Source organism: Elgaria multicarinata, chromosome 5, assembly GCF_023053635.1.
Source record: "Elgaria multicarinata webbii isolate HBS135686 ecotype San Diego chromosome 5, rElgMul1.1.pri, whole genome shotgun sequence".
Taxonomy (NCBI): Eukaryota; Metazoa; Chordata; class Lepidosauria; order Squamata; family Anguidae; genus Elgaria; species Elgaria multicarinata.
Window position 1 is genome coordinate 52,468,245 of NC_086175.1, and position 19,474 is coordinate 52,487,718.

Sequence of the window (19,474 nt, forward strand, 5' to 3'; positions counted from 1 at the left end):
CTCAGACGTTCTTAGTGTCTGGGGAGGTTTATATTGGAAGAGGTGCTCCATCAGGTATTGTGGTCCAAAGCCATGTAAAGCTTTATAGGTTAAAACCAGCACCTTCAATTGTGAGTGGAGAAGGAAACATGGAATAAAGACTCAGACACAAGAGATTGGGGTAAACTAGGGCCTCTTTATTTAAACAAGGGAACATCACCCTTCCCTGGATCTGCATGTGAAAGTGCGGGAATCTATTAGATCCTTTCTTCAGGCACCTAGCCTGCCATTATAGGTAAGCCACTCTCCAAAACCAGGAGTCAGGTAAACCCAGTCCCTCTCTTATGTGACACTTTGAAAATGTGTAATAGGAGTGATAACACTCAAACCACAAAAACTTCAAAACAACTATCATAGATGAATAATTCAAAAACTTTACAAATGTACAAAGAACAGGCACAGCAACAATATTTCTAGGATATTCACACTAACATTCACAACAAAGCCTGCAATATAAACTCCTAATATACATATAATGAACTATTCACATAAAGCGTCTATATATATATATATATATATATATATATATATATATATATATAGTAGTCCGGTACAAATAGCTGTTTTGATGTTTTTGTGGTTTGAGTGTTATCACTCCTATTATACTGTTGTTGTTTCCAAACCACAGCTTTCTCTTTGTTCTTCACTTTGAAAATGTGGGCAGGCAGGCAGGCCTACATCATCCCCACTCAGTGCTGCACAGCTCCAAGTAGATGAGACAGGAGGGTCCTCAAAGGCAAACCATATCCTGACACAACAGCTGCACAGCCCCCAAGGAGCAGGACCTCCGGATGTGCCAATCACCAAAAGGTGCCAGAGTGCTCACTGTCCCTATTGTAATACCATGCAAATTCCTGCACACCCCTGCCACTCCAATCTAATCCACCTATTTACTCACCCTCCACTAAACGTAATTCCAGTATGGAGTAGGCAAAAAACTACACAACTGCAAATTTATATCAGGTAAAATTCCCACCCAACCCCCTCCAAAGGGGGCGACTGGCTAATCCTATACTAGTTAAAGGGAAGGGGGTGGGTGGGAGCCGGAAAGCGAAAGAGGCTGAGCTTCAGTGGGGCTGGCCTTTGTAGGCTCTGCCCAGCCCACACCTCACACTGCCCATGTGCGCCTTGCACATGCAGCATCTTTCTTCCCCTCCTTCCCACCCACAAAAGCCCCCCCCCCATCCAAGCCATTCCAGCTGGGCGGGAAGCGGGCTTGCAAATGTACAGGCAGCCAGTGCAAGCAGGCCAAAATTGGTGTTATTTGCTCCTTCTGGTGCCTGTTATCAATCTGGCTGCCACATTTTGTACAAGCCACAGCTTCTGAAAAGTCTTCAAGGGCTGCCACAATTGAAGTAATCTATCCTGGAGGTAACCAGAGCATAGAATACTGAAGCCACATTATCCCAATCCAGCTAGGGGTGTAGTTGGTCCACCGGCTGAAGCTGGTAGAAGGCATTCTATGCTATTGAGGCCACTTGAGTCTCAAGTGACTATGTTGGCTCCAAAAGAACCCACAAGTTATGAACCTGCTGCTTTAGAAGGAGAGCAACCCCATCAAGAACAGGATGAAAACCCTCCATCCAGTCTCAAGAGCCATCCACTAACAGCCTTATTTGATGAAGATGAAAAGAGAAGTAGAGCTGTGTGCCAACAGCATACTCATAATGCATTCCGAAACTCCTGATGACCCCACTCAATGTTTTCCTGTAGAAATTAAATAGCATGGGGGACAAAACCTACTCCTGTGGAACCCATACTTAGGAATCCATGGGGCCAAGCAAGATCCTCCAAGCACCACTTTCTGGAGCCTGCCATCACTGTAGGAGCAAAACCACTGCAATGCAGTACCCCCCACTCCCACCTCAAACAGTTGCACCAGAAGGATACCATGGTCAATGGTATCAAAAGCTGCAAAGAGATCAAGGAATATCAGCAGGGTAACACTACCCCAGAGAGCTTTGCTACTGGGTGGTACAAAATGTAATAAATAAATAAATAAATACTCCACTAAATGTGGAACAGAAGCATATGATATTAGTGCAGATGTCCCTGAATGATTAAGATTGGTATAAAATTATTTCACCATTTTCACTGATCTCATTTTTAACTTTCATGTGGATCAAGGCCCTAATGCTACATGGATAGGAGAAGCTGCAAGTGGTGAAGTTTTCATCTGTACCTAACTTCTCAGCCTTTTTGGGGTGGAGGGGGTTTGCACCTAGTCTAGCATTTCTGTTTTCTCAGATGCAATTCTTCTGTTATGGTTGAAAAATTAAAATAAAGGAGTCATGTTTTAAAATACCATGAGCAGAAGCCCTAGGACTTTATTGGCCTATGAATCAGAGTTATTAAAAATGTATTGCTTTGACAACTTCATTACAAGGAAAGCAGTCACCCGATAAGGAGAAGATCTCTGGTTACGTGGGATGTTTGCATCACTCAAACTCAGGGGGTCGTTTAATAGCCACTTACAGAGTTGTAGTCATATCAGAGCAAATGAGTCTATACTAATGTATACGGCCACTGAATCACATTTTCTAGGGTTTATTTTCTTCTCACTAAATAAACAGAGATACTGAATAACCCCACATAATAAATTACTTTGTGTCTTGTAAACTTTTTTAAAGAGATACATAGCATGAAGATCTAATAAGTTGAACATTAGTTTAATCCTCTGAGTAAAAACCATTATTTTGATATTGCTGATAAATGCCAGGGCATTTGATTTTATCAGCAACAATATATCTGGCTTTGATAGTACAAATCAAGATTCCTTTTCTACAATGCAAACGTCTGTTTTATTAACAGGAGAAGAAAACCTAAGTAGGTTGTAATTCTATTTTTATGGCATTTGCCTACTTTTCTAGAACAAGAACACAAATATTAAAGATCCATCAGCATGGTTAGAGTTGGAGACAACAACCTAATCTACACCAAGCAGGATATTGCACTATGAAAGCAATATATAAAAGGCAGGAGCTACACCAAGCAGGATATATCGATATGAAAGCGGTATATGGTATGTGTCAATAGGCCGCAACATTTCAATACCGCTATAAAATAGCAGTGTGGCTCCTGCCTTTTATATAACGCTTTCATACCGCTTTCATAGTGCAATATCCTGCTTGGTGTAGATTAGGCCTAGATCTAGTCAGACCCAGGTTCAAATCTCCACTCAGAGACAAATTTCACTGGGTGAACTTGAGCCAAGTGCTATAGGGCCTTTCAAACGAAGCACTCCACACATTCAATTAATGCGCATAGTGGTTCACAAGATCACATGAGCTAGCTCTGCTGCTGCCAGAACTGCAGGCTGCCTCTGACACATGTCCATTGGATGATTATGAGAAGCATCTCTCTGCATGTACATATTGCCCGGTTCCCGGTTCCCCGCGGTTACTCACAAGGAGCTGGGACAACCTGTGATGCCTGGCCATACGTTCTGCGGCCTTGGGATCATCCCGAGACAGTGGGAAATGTGGGAAAAAAGGGCCTGCTGATATCGCAGACAAAGGAAGGGATCATCCTTCCCTGTTCCTGGGATCCCTTGTGTGTCATGTGGACACACAGAGATGATCCCGGAACAATCCTGAGATATAGGGCTGGTCTAGCCATGGCCTAACTCATAGTTAGCCATGCTATCTCTTTTCACATGATAGTCAGTTACTCACTGCAACCCAGGAGACTAAATAGTAACTAAGTTACCCTGGTCTACTTGAGGGTAAAACAAGAAGAGGAATTTCTACAGCTAGTGGCAGCTTGCTGGGAAATCCAGAAATGAATGTCTCCCTTCGGGTCTACACTTCTATCTACATAAAGCAACCTGTTCTAGATTTGTCTAGTACAGTTCAATCCTTCTAATTTTATTTATTTTACAATATTTATATACCAGTCCCCATTCAAGAATTTTGGAGTTGTGAACAAATAGAATGGAAGCATAAAAACACATTAAAAATATTTTTAAAAAACAACAACAACGAAGTGCAAATAAAACCACTGCTGGTCATTCAGGGAAAGCTTCCTGGAACAACAAGGGTTTCAGGCTTTTTAACTTTTTAAACACAGACAGAAGTATGTAGTTGCCAATATGAACTTTATAAAATATGTGGCCCTTCAAATCCTAGGGCAAGAAAGAAGGAAGCAGCTCATTTGATTTGCATTTTTTTTTTAAAAAAAAAGATGAAATTGCAAGCATATGATTTACCAAAGCATTGTTAATTGTACTCATTGTCATCTGGCAAATGAATGCTACAGTAGCTTCATATGTGAAATGTCAAATGTATTTGTTATGCTTACATTGCTACACAATGCAGCAGAACAGCAGAACAGACCTCTGATAATGGATATTGCCTCTTCTTTAGTTTCAGCTTTCATTAATCTCTTCTACGGAAAAGACACACATACACCGCTGCACCTAGCTCAGTATATATTACAATGTAATCTGTTGGAATTGCATGTGAACCTTGGTATTTGACTAAACGGCATTGCTGGTACACCGATGTTGGGCCACATGTGAAATGCAAGTGGTTTTCATGTATCGATAAGGCCAACGAAATAGAATAATGCTAACCAGCACACAGCTGCTAAAATATTAAATGATATCAAAAGAACTGGGGTGGTAAACAGACATTTTATATAACTTATCATAAGTGAACAAACATTTTATATAACTTACCATATATCAAACGTAAGAATACAACGATAGTTTACAAAACCCAAACAAATTGTTTTGCAATAATCAAGCATAACTACTTTACGAAACTAAACAAATTGTTAACAATAACCGAGCACAAATGGTTTACAGAAACGGAGTGATAACTGAATAGTTCACAATAACTAAGCTACAGGCCGCCGGCTTCTTTCACCTGTTTTGCAACTGCTTTGTCAGAGTCACAACAACTTTACACTGCTTATTGGTGGGGAAAGAGGAGGATTTGTTGAATTTGTTCCTCAGATTTCAAAAATACGTTTTAGTCGTCCAAAAAAGTATTGACTTAGATCCCCAGCCAGAAAACGCAAATCTTCGGAAGGTGTGAGTTCTTTTTTTTTTCTTTTTTCTTTTGTCCGGGAAGGGTGAGTTCTTGACCAATAATAAGGCCAACAGCATGCATAGCGTATGTGCAGATGCCAGAGATAAGCTAGCAAGTAGGGATAGGAAAGTAAAGTGAAAAGGGACTGTCGCTCGGTGGTAGGGCATGTGCTTGGCAAGCAGAAGGCCCCAAGTTCAGGTAAGGGAAAGAAAGAATTGCTCCTGAAACTAGGGATGTCAGAGAAATCTACAACAAAACCAAATGATTTTGGATTTTTATGAATCCAATCCATGGATTCCACAGCAGACCAACTTTTCCCATGTCGGGCAGTTTCCGCAGACTTTCAGACCATTTTTCTAACTTTCAGGAGTTTTGCACAAATTTCATCATAGAAAAATACAGATTTTTTTTTAAACTGCCAAAAATGCTCATTTCCTGCATAAGTTAAAGCATGAAAATGCATATTTGGGGGGAGGGGATTTGCACATTTTTGGGAATTTGCACACATTTAGATTTTTTTTAAAAAATGATTCCATTGATGGGCAGATGATGGAATAAAAGGTGCCTGACAATCTGCAAAACACAGCTGGAATAGATTTTACGGAATTCATATACCCCTACCTGAAACCATTGAAGAACTGCTGCCAGTCAGTGTTGACAATACTGGGCTACATGGGCCAATGGTCTGACACATTTTAAGGCTGCTTCCTATGTTCCTATGATCTATTGGACTGATTTCTGCATCAGAGTCCTTGGATTTTAGGTTTTATAGCAGAAACTCCCTACAGGAGTAGGTGTGTCTGTGATTGTGTGGTAGCAACTTCTTTAGGGGTGTATCTAAATGTTAGCTAACTGTGTTCTTCCTAGAATTATAGGAAGCTGACAGATTGGGCATCTATAAGATACAGGGACAGTTTATTTGTGCTACTATGGAGATACTCCAGGCTGTATGATCCACACTAGTCCCTCACTTGCCCTAGTCATGAGTTTGATGGAATGGAAGCAGTGATATGCATACCTAACCACCAGGAGGTACACATCTGTCCCCCTTCAAAGCTCCCATCTGGATGCACTTGAAGGCTCTTCCAGGTGATACTGTTTTCTTGGGTATCTGCAAATACACTTTGTAGCGGCCCCAGAGAAGCTAATCAGCAATATCGTCATCACAACCCTCTGTCTGAACCAGATGGCCAATTCTGGAACATATGACTGCTATTTGAATTGGGGTTCGAGGGTATTGGCATGAGATGCTCCCATTGTGCCACATCATTCCTTTTCAGTTAGGGAAATGCAGAAACAGGAAAGGTGTGGGTGCATCCCAAGGATATAATGAAGATCTTCAGCACCGGAGAAACGGGATGGAAACGTTATGTAGAATGTAGCAGGACTCTTGATACAATTCATTCAACAGTAGTGCTTTTAAGTTCATTTAGTGCTGATTTTTACCTAGGTACTGAATTAAATAGATAGCATAATTAATTGATTAAAAGTTTAACACAACTGGGAAGTGTTTTGCTGCTTTTCTTCATAGGTGCCTATTTTCAGCATCTGTTTGAATTAAAGCCATCCTGAGCTAAATTAGGAATGTCTGTGAGGAGGGAGAAATGTTGACAGGTCTGAATTATCATATATCAACACAGCTGTTTTAAAGAGGATAATTCATTTTTATTTAAACATCGGCATTGCTGTCACATTGTAAAATACATTTGTGACAGCTTAAATAATAATAAAAAATAAGACCAACCTGTAGAATTCAAAACTTACCTCTTGGGGTTTGAAATAATATAAAATAATGTTAACATTTTGAAAATGGTATATGGAACGTGTCCTTGGCCTGAACAGTTGTCAAAACCATTACAAAACCATTATAAAGCAGTAGTGTAGATCCTGCCTAAGTCATTCACATACACTCATTGCAAACCAATTTAGAAACTAGCAGCCACAATATGGTAATTAATGCCTAAATAACTCATGTCTTTTATTTTCAAATCATTTAGTTGGTTATACTAAAAAAAAAAAAACCTTAAGAGAACAATCCTATGGCCCCTAGACAGCATCTGATGGGCCATAGATCTAGGGTGACCCTAGGAAAAGGAGGACAGGGCTCCTGTATCTTTAACAGTTGCACAGAAAAGGGAGTTTCGGCAGGTGTCACTTGTATATATGGAGAACCTGGTGAATATCCCTCTTCATCACAACAGTTAAAGGTGCAGGAGCTATACTCGAGTGACCAGATTTAAAAGAGGGCAGGGCACCTGCAGCTTTAACTGCATATCCATAGAAACTTTGATGCTTTTAGCTCAAAGTGCACAATTTGCTCAAAAAGTCCTGCTCCTGTATAAGCAGATCACAATTTACTAGATATGAAATTAACCAAGTGGCTTTTAGCCAACATATTGGCCAGGTAGGTTTTTTGTTTTTTTTTTTCTAAAAGTGCTGCGGGAATTCATGAAGACAAGCATTTATGAGATTAAAGTGGAATGAAAGAACTCTGCCAATAAAATGCAAGCACCACTGTCTTCCACAATAAAAAGGAATGAAATATAGTAACTTGAAAGCTTTATTAGAAAGTGCCATCCATCAACACAGTGCTAGACAATGCACTGTAAGAACTGCAGGTGGATTAACCAAGAAAATAATATTTTGTTCTAGTTCGCATGCATAGCTTAATAAACTAACATTATTTGCATCCATTAATAAACCAACTTTATTTGCATACATTGCTTAATAAACTAGTAGAACTTCACTGTCTGAAAGGGACTGAAGAAAGGAACTTCCAAGAAATGGACTAGTATAAAATCAGAGTTTTTAGGTGCAGGGGTAAGTTGAGGCTAACAACTTATAGTGAAAAAATGAACATCAGACAATTCTTTTAATCCAGGAATGGGGAAGCTTTTAGCCCAGGTTGCATTGCCTCTGGAGAACAATGGTGTGTATGTGTGTGTGGGTGTGCATGCCAGCAGTGGGCAAGGCCACCGCCCAAACTGGGTAGTGCCACTACCATTCCCACATACACTCATTCATAGATGCACAGATACTTCAGGGTAGCTCCTTCTTTGCTTCTGCTCCAGTAGTAAAGCTATTGCTGCTTCATTGGTAGCAATACCTTCAATGTACCACGAACACCTTGAAGTGGAAGCTCCCAATGGAGCTGGCTTTGCTTGACCCTCATCTTTACCAGCTGAGTCACTGCCTCAGATCATCAGGAGCACCTTGAAGGGACTGCCCCCAAAGAGCCACCTCTGTTCTGTCTTCTTCAGGGCTTCAAAGAGGTGAAGGGGGCTTAGTTGGGGCCTTCATGGGCTGGATGGAGAGGACTGCTGGGCCAAATATGACCCACAGGCTGAAGGTTCCCACCCTGCTGGTTTTAAGCTACTGAGAGCTACATTTGGAGAGTGGTTAAATCATCAAGTGGCATCTACAGCTCAGGGCCAGAGCCCGTGCTTTCCCCACTAAAGGTCCCAAGTTCAATCTCTAGTATCTTTTCCAGGTTAAAAGATTTCTCCAGTAGCTGAGCTTGTCCATTGCACAAGACTTTAGAGTTCCACTACCAGCCAGAGTAGATAGCATTGGTCCAGACCAAGAGTGGGAATCCTGAGACCTCCAGATGCTCTGGAACACCAGCTCCCATCACCCCAGCCAACATGGCCAATGATCAGGGATTATGAGAGTTATAGTCTAACAACATCAGGGGGCCCACAAGTTCCCCACTCCTGGCCTAGCTGGACCAAGAATCTGACTCAGCAGAAGCTGCCTCTACTGAGTCAGATTCTTGGTCCATCTAGAATAAAATATTATTTTCTTATTTAGCCCAGGAGTGGGGAACCTGTGGGCCCCCAGATGTTGTTAGACTACAGTTCTAATACCATATAATTCTGGCATAATAATACCATAGAATTCTAGCATAAATTACAGACATTCAACTGAACAGGACAGTTAGTGAACAAACTTTTTATATGGAATGCAGCAAATTCAAGGACCACTTTCGACCACTTCCCTGGCAGGGAAGTCAAAAAAGTGTGTGTGTGTGTTTGCCTTTCACTTCCACATGCAGCTTGGCTCAGTTGTTTGTATCAACAGGACCAAGTCATTCTGCTGTGGGCTTCATCTCTGCCGTGCTTTGGAATGCATTTATAGATTGATGGGCTGGAAGTACGGCGCTAGGCTTGATGCCCCTCTTACTCACTTCCTGTTTGATTATTTTGTTGTTTTGTGAGTGTAGATCCATGCCAATGTAACTTTCTGTTTTGTTTTGGAGTTTCTGATTACCCTTTAGGCTATTTTGAGATAAATGAGTTTCCACAGTATTTTGTTCCACTCGCGTGGACATACTAGTTCACGATTTTTTATTAAAGACATTTTCTACTTTTTTAAAATTATGTTCCTTTACCCCATATGAGCTGGGTTTTATTTACTTTCTAACTTAACAAAGAAAAGCAACAGGCAATGTATGAAAGCAATAGAAAGTCCTAGCTTGCTCCTTCTAGCATTCATTGTCAGAACAGCAGGAAGAGGCAAAGCAGGAAGGAGTGGAGTTCAGCTCAGCTTCCTCATTATGCCTTTTAATTTGCTGTTTTAATGGCCATTTCAAAGCCATGGTGAAGGTATTTGCGTGATTCACTTTGGGGCTATATTACTTGGTAAGTGTGAAATTACATAACTGTCAAAGGGGGGAGGAGAGCATTTCTAGTTTAAACAGATATTGTCAAAATGTTGAGATGGAGTCGAAGAAAAATTCCCCCTAATCAACTGATCCACGCTTCTGTTCACGTTATTTTTTGTGGAGATGTGCTTCTCTTGACAAGCATGAAAAATAGTCGTATGAGGGTTTATTGGCTCTGCTCTGTGCTTCCAGAGGCATTGCAATTGTTGAGCCTTGAGCAAAAGTTATTTATATTTTGACGCATTCTGGCCTTATTTGACTGCTGGTCATCTTCCATCTATTCCAGGAATAGATGGAATAATTAAATGGTACTTTTAATTATGTGGATGCCAGTTACATTAAAAATGATATCCATGCAGTAGGCCTTAAGTAAATGTATTTTTCTCCACAATAAAGCTGTTCCCAGCCTCAAGTGGCAAGCAAATTGCAAATTGCGTTGATACTCTCTGTGATAACTTCTTTGAGGCACCAGTAGGGAGCTGACTGGCCTTATGGGCAGTATCCAATGGTAGTCCTACATAAACTAAGCCCATTCACTTCAGTGGGTCTACTCTGTGTACGGGTACCATTGGATACTGCCTTTTATGTCTGTTGCTTTGAGCTTAATCGGACAAACTCATTGCTAGGGTAGGCATACATCTGTCCCCTGCTCTACCTAGGAATATGTTTCAGTTTGTTTATGATCAGGATTCACCATGTCCACACCCCCTGAATGCTAGTGCAATCTGCAGTCAAAGCTGCAGTGGTACACTGCCAAACTTGTGATGCTGTTCAAGAAAAAGGAAAAATGTGTTTGAAAAATGCATACATTGGGGGGGGGGGCGGACCCAGGAGAAAAAACGGCAGTCTTTAAAAAGTGTGCAATCTGACGCAGACATGAATTGGACTGAGTTTCAAAGTGGAAGTCAGAGAACCTCACCGAGCTCAAATTTTGCTGGCTTTCACATCCCTAGCCCTATCTCCAAGATTGCTACCTTTTGGAACCTGACCATCTCCCGAGTTTGACTATATATCTGCCTCCAACCCCTCTGATTTGTTTCCTGATTTGTCATTTTTTTGTAGCAGGACATTAACTCTCATTGTGCCCCTCTGTCTTTCCCCTACAGTTTAAGTGTTATGACACAGTGCTTTAAGACAATTATGGAACAGTCCCCTGAAACACGTAGAACCTGTTCAGACAATATGCTAAGCCATGGTTAGGCTGCTAACTCTTTTGCAGCAAATGGTTAGTGAGTGTGTTTAAACCATGGCTATGTAGCCACCAGGGTTAGGAGTAGCTCAAGACGCTTAACCACTGTGGTTTAGCATGTTGTCTGAACAGGGTCAAAGTTGTGTTACTGCATCCTATGCCTTTTTCAAAAGAGAGGCCTGTTTTTGTAGTCTGCAGCCGCTCACTGTGAAGGAGGCCTAAGTGTTAAATTACCTTATTCTTCCTTTATGACTGTAGATTTCATTAAAGAATGGCATTCAGCAATTCCGGTATCTAATGAAGCTTCACTCTTACAGGACTTTACCAGAACAAAGGGATTATTAATTGCTGGAAGATTAATTCAATCCTTGCAGTGATCTTCTGACACAATGAGATTATATACCAGCTGGGAGAGGTACAGAGAGCAGCCTTCGTTTTAATGACCAGCCTTAGAACAGTTCATCAAATTTACCGATTGCAACTCTGACAGCTCTTTGTGTCTTGACAGTGTATTATGTCGGTCATTCCACTAATGCAGCATCTAACTAATGCATTTTACTTTTCTATAATGATTAGTAAGGCCGCCATTAATGCTCCATTGCTGTTGTCAAGCATCACAGCAGTGTCCCACAATCACACAACGCAGTGAAGCATTATGACAGCACTAAGGAATGGAAGCTTATTTTATTCCAAACCCATTGTCTGATTGCCATGTTACTTTGCTTGACACTAGCTAGCCTCAGCAACTTCCCAAACCAGTTTCTCTGGATCTTTATCATACCTCTCAATTTTCCCTCTTGACTCCCTGATGAAACCTGATTGATTCTCTGCTGTTTTCTTTGACTTCACTTAGGGGCATGCTCAGTCTACTTCACCACTGGCTAGATTTGGAAACTGCAAATCTAAAGAAGGGAAAGCTCAGATTTTCAGCAAGTGGTGCTCACTCACATTGGTATATCTCTATTATTAGCCATCCTGATAACTGCTATAACAGTTATAGAAAAAGACAGTATCAAGTGACAGATGAAGAAGTGGCATGAGATGTTGTGTAGTCAAAGACTCTCCAACACCACCCAACTCCTGCCCTTCTAGCTACGTTAATGAGATAACACCGATGTCACTTGTGGATAGTAAGGCTATCAGTGGCTAATATTCATGATGGCTATATGCTACCTCCCGTATCAGAGGCAAGATGCCTCTGAATGGCACTTGCTAGGGAACATGACCAAGACTACTGCATTCATGTCCTTTCTGTGGGTTTCCTGTAGACAGCTTGGTTGGACACTTTGCGAACATGCCTCTTCTTATATCTTATGTCTCCCTAACTGAAACCCTGATTTCTTAAAAAAAAGAGCAGGCTGAGTCAGGATGGGAAGGAAAGAACTAGAAAATGGGGCTGTAAGAGAGACTTGAACAACCCAGTACAAAGATAAACTTAACAGCTGGGACATCCCACCTGCTTCCTTTAGGACCTCCCAATAAATGTAACCTGTGAAAGCATTCCAGTCTATTTATTTTATTTTATTTATTTACATGTGTACTCTCCAGGCAGAAAGCCCCCTCAAAGTTATTTACAAAATTAAAAAACATACCTGAATACAAAACACCAGTAATATAAAAAACCCAAAACATTTTAAGATTTGGGCCTAATCTACACCAAGCAGGATACGGCACTATGAAAGCGGTATAGGGAGGAAGGAATCTACACTACTGCTTTATAACAGTGTTGCACTGACAACGGTTGGGGCCCATTGACACATACCATATACCGCTTTCATAGTGCAATATCCTGCTTGGTGTAGATTAGGCCCTGTTCCCATACGCATAACCCCAACTGACTTGCCAGCTGACTTTTGAGCTTCTACTGTAATGTCTGAAGGGGAATTTACCTGAGAAGTTGTGTAAACTTGATGGATTAAATTCAATATGATTTAAACTTGCATTATGTCCTGTGCAACTTCTCCTTTGGACACAATAAGCAAAAGCATGAGGCGCTCCCACGGGAGCCTTTCCAAGTCTTACCCCTGGCACATTTGAATGCAAAGCATATGCTCTTCCACTGAGCTACTGTCCTTCCCAAATGATGGAGCGTAGGGTTAAAAAAAAAATCCCATCCAGCATATGTCTGTATACACTGTGTTTTTCTGGTTTCAAAGAGATTTGTTATGGGTATTCGAGAGAAAAAATATGGACTTAATTTCACTTTTAAAAGCCCTTGTATTAGATTAATTCTTATCCCAGAAGCCTTTGTAACCTTAGTCCAGCAAACTCTTGTTTTTCTATCTTTGCTTGATTATGTTTTATTCTGGCAACCTAGTTATTTATTTACTTCTTGAACTCTATAAGATGAATTCACTCTGAGCAACCTGCTATTTTAGCAATCTTTACCTTGTGACCTTAGGATATTTTGTCCACCTATCTTTCCACTTATAGTATATCTATAATATATTTAGCCCAAAGACAATGGAGATCAAAAGAAGGAAACTTAAATATGATCTAAGATCAAGACTCTTGGTTTGGAACTACAATGATTTAGAAATGCTTTTAAAGGTGGGGGGGGGGAGTAAATGGTTGTATGTGTTTTTCCCCAGCAAGGCAACACAATGCAACCTGTAAATATGTCAATGTCTGTGGTTAAAGATAGTACCTCCCTTAGGGCTTTGAAGGTGTGATTTATTGTCTGTCCAGGCAATTCAGTCTCGGTGTTCCTCTGCATTCTCAGAGACTTAAGCAACATCCAGAGGGCTTTTTGTTCCCCCATCTCCTGTCGTACATTCACCCACCAGACTTTGATTATTGAGTGTAAATCAGTGCAGTGTAAGTCAACTAGAAATTTCCAAGCTCTGTCGATTTGTCACTGAATAACTTTCCAAACTCTTATATTGTGAGCAATGGTGTATGATAGAAATTGTCTCGCCTTATATAGATTCAATGAGAGAATTTTTGTATATATATCTTACTATTTCTTTTCATTACTTTATTTATTTAATACAATTCTTTATACTCCCCTCTCAGGATCCAAATCTTTCCAGAACAGCTTATTCATTAATCACTGTTCATTAATTAAATGATAATAAACAATATTAAAAACAAAAGAAGTAATCAGAATGCTTAGTAGCAGAGGAAGCTACTAATATTGAGTCAGACCAGGATTCATCTATCAGGGTTCTCTCTTCGCTGACTTACAGCAAGGGTGGACAAATTTTTCTAAGTCTACTCCATCATGTTTTTCATGGATTATCAGATATCTTTTGTTCTGTCATCTGCTCATTGACGGAATAGGATTTTTTTAAACAGATGTAAAAGTATTTTGTTCCACTTGTGGACATTTGCGCTAATGCAAATTAATGTTAATGCGCAGTTGCGGTAATGCACATGAGCACAAATGTAAATTTACGCAAATCCTTCTCAAATGTCAAAAAAGGATTCACAAGTCCATGGGATCTGCGTGACTCGGAAAAGGCTGGTGCACTGCAGAATCCACAAATCGGATTCATGAACATCCAAACTCATTTGAATCCATTGTGAATTTCTCCAACATTCCTTCTGGCAGCAGCTCTAGAGGGTTTCAGGCTCTACCTGGACATGCCAGGGTTTGAACCAGTGACCTTCTGTATACATAGCAGGTGCTCTACCACAGGGCAGCTGATGGGAATGGTTTGGTGCTGGGAAGGAGGGAACAGTCCAGCTGGAATAGGAGCAAGCAGCCAGTATTCTGCTCAGCTGCCCCCCATCTCTTCTGGAATCCTTTCCACAGGGCAGTTGGTGATAGGTGTCTCTATGGGGGAGAGGATAAACCTGCTGGGAAAGTAGTTTCAGTGCCTTAAAATGCCTTTGTTCCAGCTAGTGTATACTTCAGGTTATTATATTTAGATCTTTTTTCCAGGTTTGACAAAATCAAGACAAATTACAATAAACAAGTTGAAATATAACAAATAAAATATTTTAAAATGACAATACATTAAACGCCTAGGAAAATTATAAACACACACAAACACACACAAACACACACACACTTCTTCCCCTGATACCCTACAGATAGTAATGTGGGGATGGGATACTATAAATGAAGTGCCACAATCTGGAAGGTCCTCTATCTGGCCAGCGTTTATCTTTCCTCAGCTGTTGGGGGCACCTAGAAGAGAGCCTCCAAAATTAGTCCAGTTCATGGGCAAGTTGATATGAAAGCTTCTCAATGCTCAATTTGCTCCCCCCACTATATATATCCCATCATCTAGTATAGTGAAAGTGTTTTGGAAAGGCCATTTATTTATTTATTTATTTATTTATTTATTTATTAAATTTATATACCACCCCGTAGCCGAAGCTCTCTGGGTGGTTTACAAAAGTTAAAACAGTGAACATTAAAAAGTATACAAATTTAAAACCATCAAAAGTATAAAAACAACAGTGTAAAACAGTGGATGTATAATGAGTGAACAAACCACAGAAGGGGCCTTCCCACAGAGATTCCTTTCTTCTTTTTGAGTAGTGTTGTGAGAGAGCAGATGTGCAAAGAAGTTTGAGGGTGAGGTTGAATGGACAGTCTGCATGACTAGCTTCAGGAATCTGCTATACAGTCAAATCATTGGAGCCTTTTCAAGAACAAGTGACAACCATGGGTGTCTATATTAAGGGCGGGGGAAACACACATCCTTACTCGGTTTTCTTCTTCTGTACTCTTTCTGTGTTTGCATCTGGCTCCTTTAGATAGTGACTACATGATTTTGAATTGAAATGCTATTCTTTTTAATGAAACTCTGCCATCTAGGGGTGAAATTATAGCACTACACCAGCTTTACATGCTAGAGAACCCCCCCCCATAATTTAAATACTGCATTATCTCCATTTTATTAAGAAGTGAGATTACCAGGAGAAAGCACAGGAGACATCCTGGAAGTTGCCACCATGATATAAAGGACCAGAAAACTTCCATGAGTGGTCAATCATGAGTGTGCAATAAATCACTCATGTAGAGAAGCTCCAAATCCTCAAGTTCACACTGAAAATTGATGGTTGTTTGTTGGAATAACATATCGGTGATTTCTTTCTACAGTTGCTGTGGTGTACATACCTCAGAATTATTTAAATGACTAATGGTATGTGCTTCTATTTCTGATTTTTCACAGTCCTGAACTGTTATTTGTCTATGCTTGCAGGTAAATCTATATGGAAGGCATTTTTCTTCACTCCAAATTTCAGTCCTGAAGGCTCCAATGGCTGCTTTGATTTTCATGTGTGTTATTGTCATGGAAATTTTGTCACATACCATGAACCACCATTGCTGTTTGACCTCTCTGTGGACCCAGAAGAAAAAACCCCACTAACACCAGAAACGGAGAGTCACTTCTATGAAATCCTTCAAGCCATTCAACAAGCAGTGAGCAACCACACCAAGTCACTGCCTGCTGTTCCCAACCAGTTATCACTGGGGAATATCCTCTGGAAACCCTGGCTCCAGCCATGTTGCTCCTCCTTCCTCAAGTTTTGCTACTGCAACCATGAGCCAGGAGAATTTGCCTGATGCAGGAGGATAGTACCAATGTACAATTACATACATGCTTTAGCAAAGAAGGAGGAGGAGGAGCAGGAGAAGAGAAAAGGTATTAAACGTTGACAAGAAAATGTGGAGAAATGGCTCCCTCCCCCCAAAAAAAATCTCCAGCAGTTCTCCTCAAATAACCACTAATGATACAAGTGCTGTGAGAAGAAATGGCTCTCATTTTTCAGCCCCCAATGAGAGACTGAGCAGGATTAACAGGGTTGCATTCCCCCTGTCCCTCTCTCGATAAAGGTCATCCATCAGGGTGACCAAGGCTGATTCAGTCCCATAACCAGATCGGAACCCAGACTGGAATGGGTTTAGATAATTAGTATCCTCCAAGAGTGCCTGCAGCTGCTCCACCACAACCCTCTCAAGTACCTTCCCTTAAGTGGGGATGTTTGTGACTTGGCAGTAGTTCTCTAGTATCATTGGGTCCAGGGTGGGCCGCTTCAAGAGTGGTCGCACTACTGCCTCCTTTAGGAAAGCAGGGACCACCCCTTCCTGGAGTGAGGCATTTATCACCCCCTGGCCTGGACCCACCCAGTCAAACCCCCTTGGCTTGCTTTTATAAGCAAGGAGGGACAGGGATTGAGAGGGCAAGTGGTGGGTTGCATTGCTGCAAGCACCTTGTCCACATCATCAGTTTGGAGTTTGAGTGGAAGAACAAAAGAACTGGAGAGCTGGAATGTTCCAGAAAAAAGGACTGCGCATGACCAGGAGCATTAATTTTTAAAAAGGCAAATCTTTCTCTATCAACTTCTAGGAAACATCTTGCCATTTTCCTCCTCAAAAGTCTAGAGCATTATTCTTCCTTTCTTCAGTATACCATATGGCATATGTGACACCCTCATTTTATGATTGTTATTCCAGATGTTACAACACACGTACCAGCCAGGTGCTGGGGGGGGATTACATATCTTTGATGTCACAAAGCAAATGGTCTGTTTATATTGCCACTGGAAAAAAAGGTGGCCATTCAACTTTGTTTCCTGTGTGCTTTATTTAATCACAGGATACACTGAATACATTTAGCCAAGATGATTGTTTACTCTTGATGCCAGAATTGTAAGTGCTTTCCTGCTGTTATCTGTGAATAGATGCAGTCGCCTTTTAAAATGGCATTGTGTTCCTTCTAACCTTGCACTTATATCTAACAAACTAACAAAAAAACCCAAAAACCAAAACCAGTATTTCTTTGCAACCACCTGCTTGTATTTGTTGAAGACAGCAAAGGGCCAATGTATGGATTCTCCCAAAGGGCTTCATGATATCCTTCTCTGAGGAGAAGGGCCAACTTGATAAAACATGCAGATTTCTTTTAGAAATCAAAAACATATATGTATGTGCTGAATTGTGTGCTATGAGCAAAGGTTTCTCCTGTCACAGATATTGTATTTTTAGCCATCGTAGTTTATTATTTCCAAAGGGTTCTACAGCACCTTATCCTACACTGCATAGCTTGATACTGGATATTTCAGCCAAGAACTGCATAAGTTACTCCTTGCTATGCTGTGAGAACAATGCCAGCCTGAGTGATCCAACATCCTTTTCATGCTAAGATGAATATTCATCAGGATATGGAATGTCTTTCTGTTCTCCTACAGCGGACAGCAACCACTCCAGCAATGAGCTAATGCAGCCAAGAAGAGAGTGACTTGTGTCCGTGTGTATGAAAACGTAGGTATTTGAAAGGCAAATAACTAATCATAGTGGGCTTGGCAACCAAACGTTTCAGTGTGGAGTGCTCCTATTAAAAAGATGCTGCTCTGTACTCCAGCATTCCATGGCTACTGAGCATGCTCAATCTTCGTATGGCTGTTTTTGAGGTCTCCCCGTTAGGAACTTTATGCTAACTATTTTCTTGTGCTTCTGCAAAGCTCAGGGCTCTCCCAAGCCTGCTGATAACACCCTCATGTGCATGGAAGGGGCCATTTTGGCCTCATAAGGAAAATTGAGATAGCTGTTAGAGTATATGTGATGACTAAATCATGTTCATAAGAAGTCCCACTTTCTTCTTCATTATCCTTAAATACTTTTTATCCCAAGATGTTTATTTTTCAAAAAGGCATTGTGAAATGATTAAAATGCAGCACACTTGGGCAATATTTTTTAATTAACATTTTATTGGAATAATTTTTCTTCCATACATACAAATGCTTTGCATTCCTCCCCTGCATCCCAAGATGGTACAAGCATTATATAAGCCTACAATGAGAAAATTGATATCAATGTTCTTAAGAACAAGCAGTGTGGATTCCTGCTGTGGCAATATATTTATCCTAAAAGGATAAAAGGAGAAAACAATTAAATATTTGCTAATCAGATAGTGAGCTCTCCCGAAAATAATGTGTCTAACCCTTCATCACTACTGAATTAAACCAAGCTGTTTATTTATTTATTACATTTATATCCCACCTTTTTCCCTCCAAGGAACCCAAGGCAGCATACATAATCCTCCTCCTCTCCATGTTATCCTCACAACAATAACCCTGTGGGGTAGGTTGGGCTGAGAGTCTGTGACTGGCCCAGAGTCACCCAGTGGGTTTCCACGGCCAAGTGGGGACTAGAACCTGGATCTACCGACTCCCAGTCCAACACCTTAGCCACTACACCACACGGGCTGTTCTTGCTTTAAGTGTGTTTGTCTGTGCAAATAATACTAATAAAGATATCATTCAAAAGATTTCTATATGCAAGTACTCCAGCAGCTTCTTTTTTAAAAAACAACAACAAACCATTGGAGTGGAGGTTAAGAAAACTAACACACCATCGCTTGCCATCTGACAACGACTCTGCAAGAGTTGATCTTCAATAACATGTTGGGAATATTTGATTAATGTCCTTGTCCAAGTAAGTGTTTAAGCTCTGGAGAGATAGTTAGGAATAGGAAATGCAGGCCCTAACACTCCTCATTCAGCTACATGTGAAAAGTGCAGCAATTCATTGTCATCCCATCATTCACATGGTGTTTAAGAGACATATTACTTTGCTAAAGGACCATCTCG

General features: G+C 40.7%; 1 protein-coding gene across 2 annotated transcripts in view; it reads left to right on the forward strand.

The window, feature by feature from the left end:
* The window catches only part of STS (steroid sulfatase), a 119,874-nt gene extending 100,722 nt beyond the window's left edge, over positions 1-19,152 (forward strand). For both annotated transcript variants that reach the window (XM_063126350.1, XM_063126351.1), the window contains one exon: positions 16,084-19,152. In XM_063126350.1, the coding sequence (XP_062982420.1) occupies positions 16,084-16,448 (365 nt within the window). In that variant the 3' untranslated portion in view covers positions 16,449-19,152. The remainder of the gene's footprint in view (positions 1-16,083) is intronic.
* Positions 19,153-19,474: the final 322 nt, after the last annotated feature.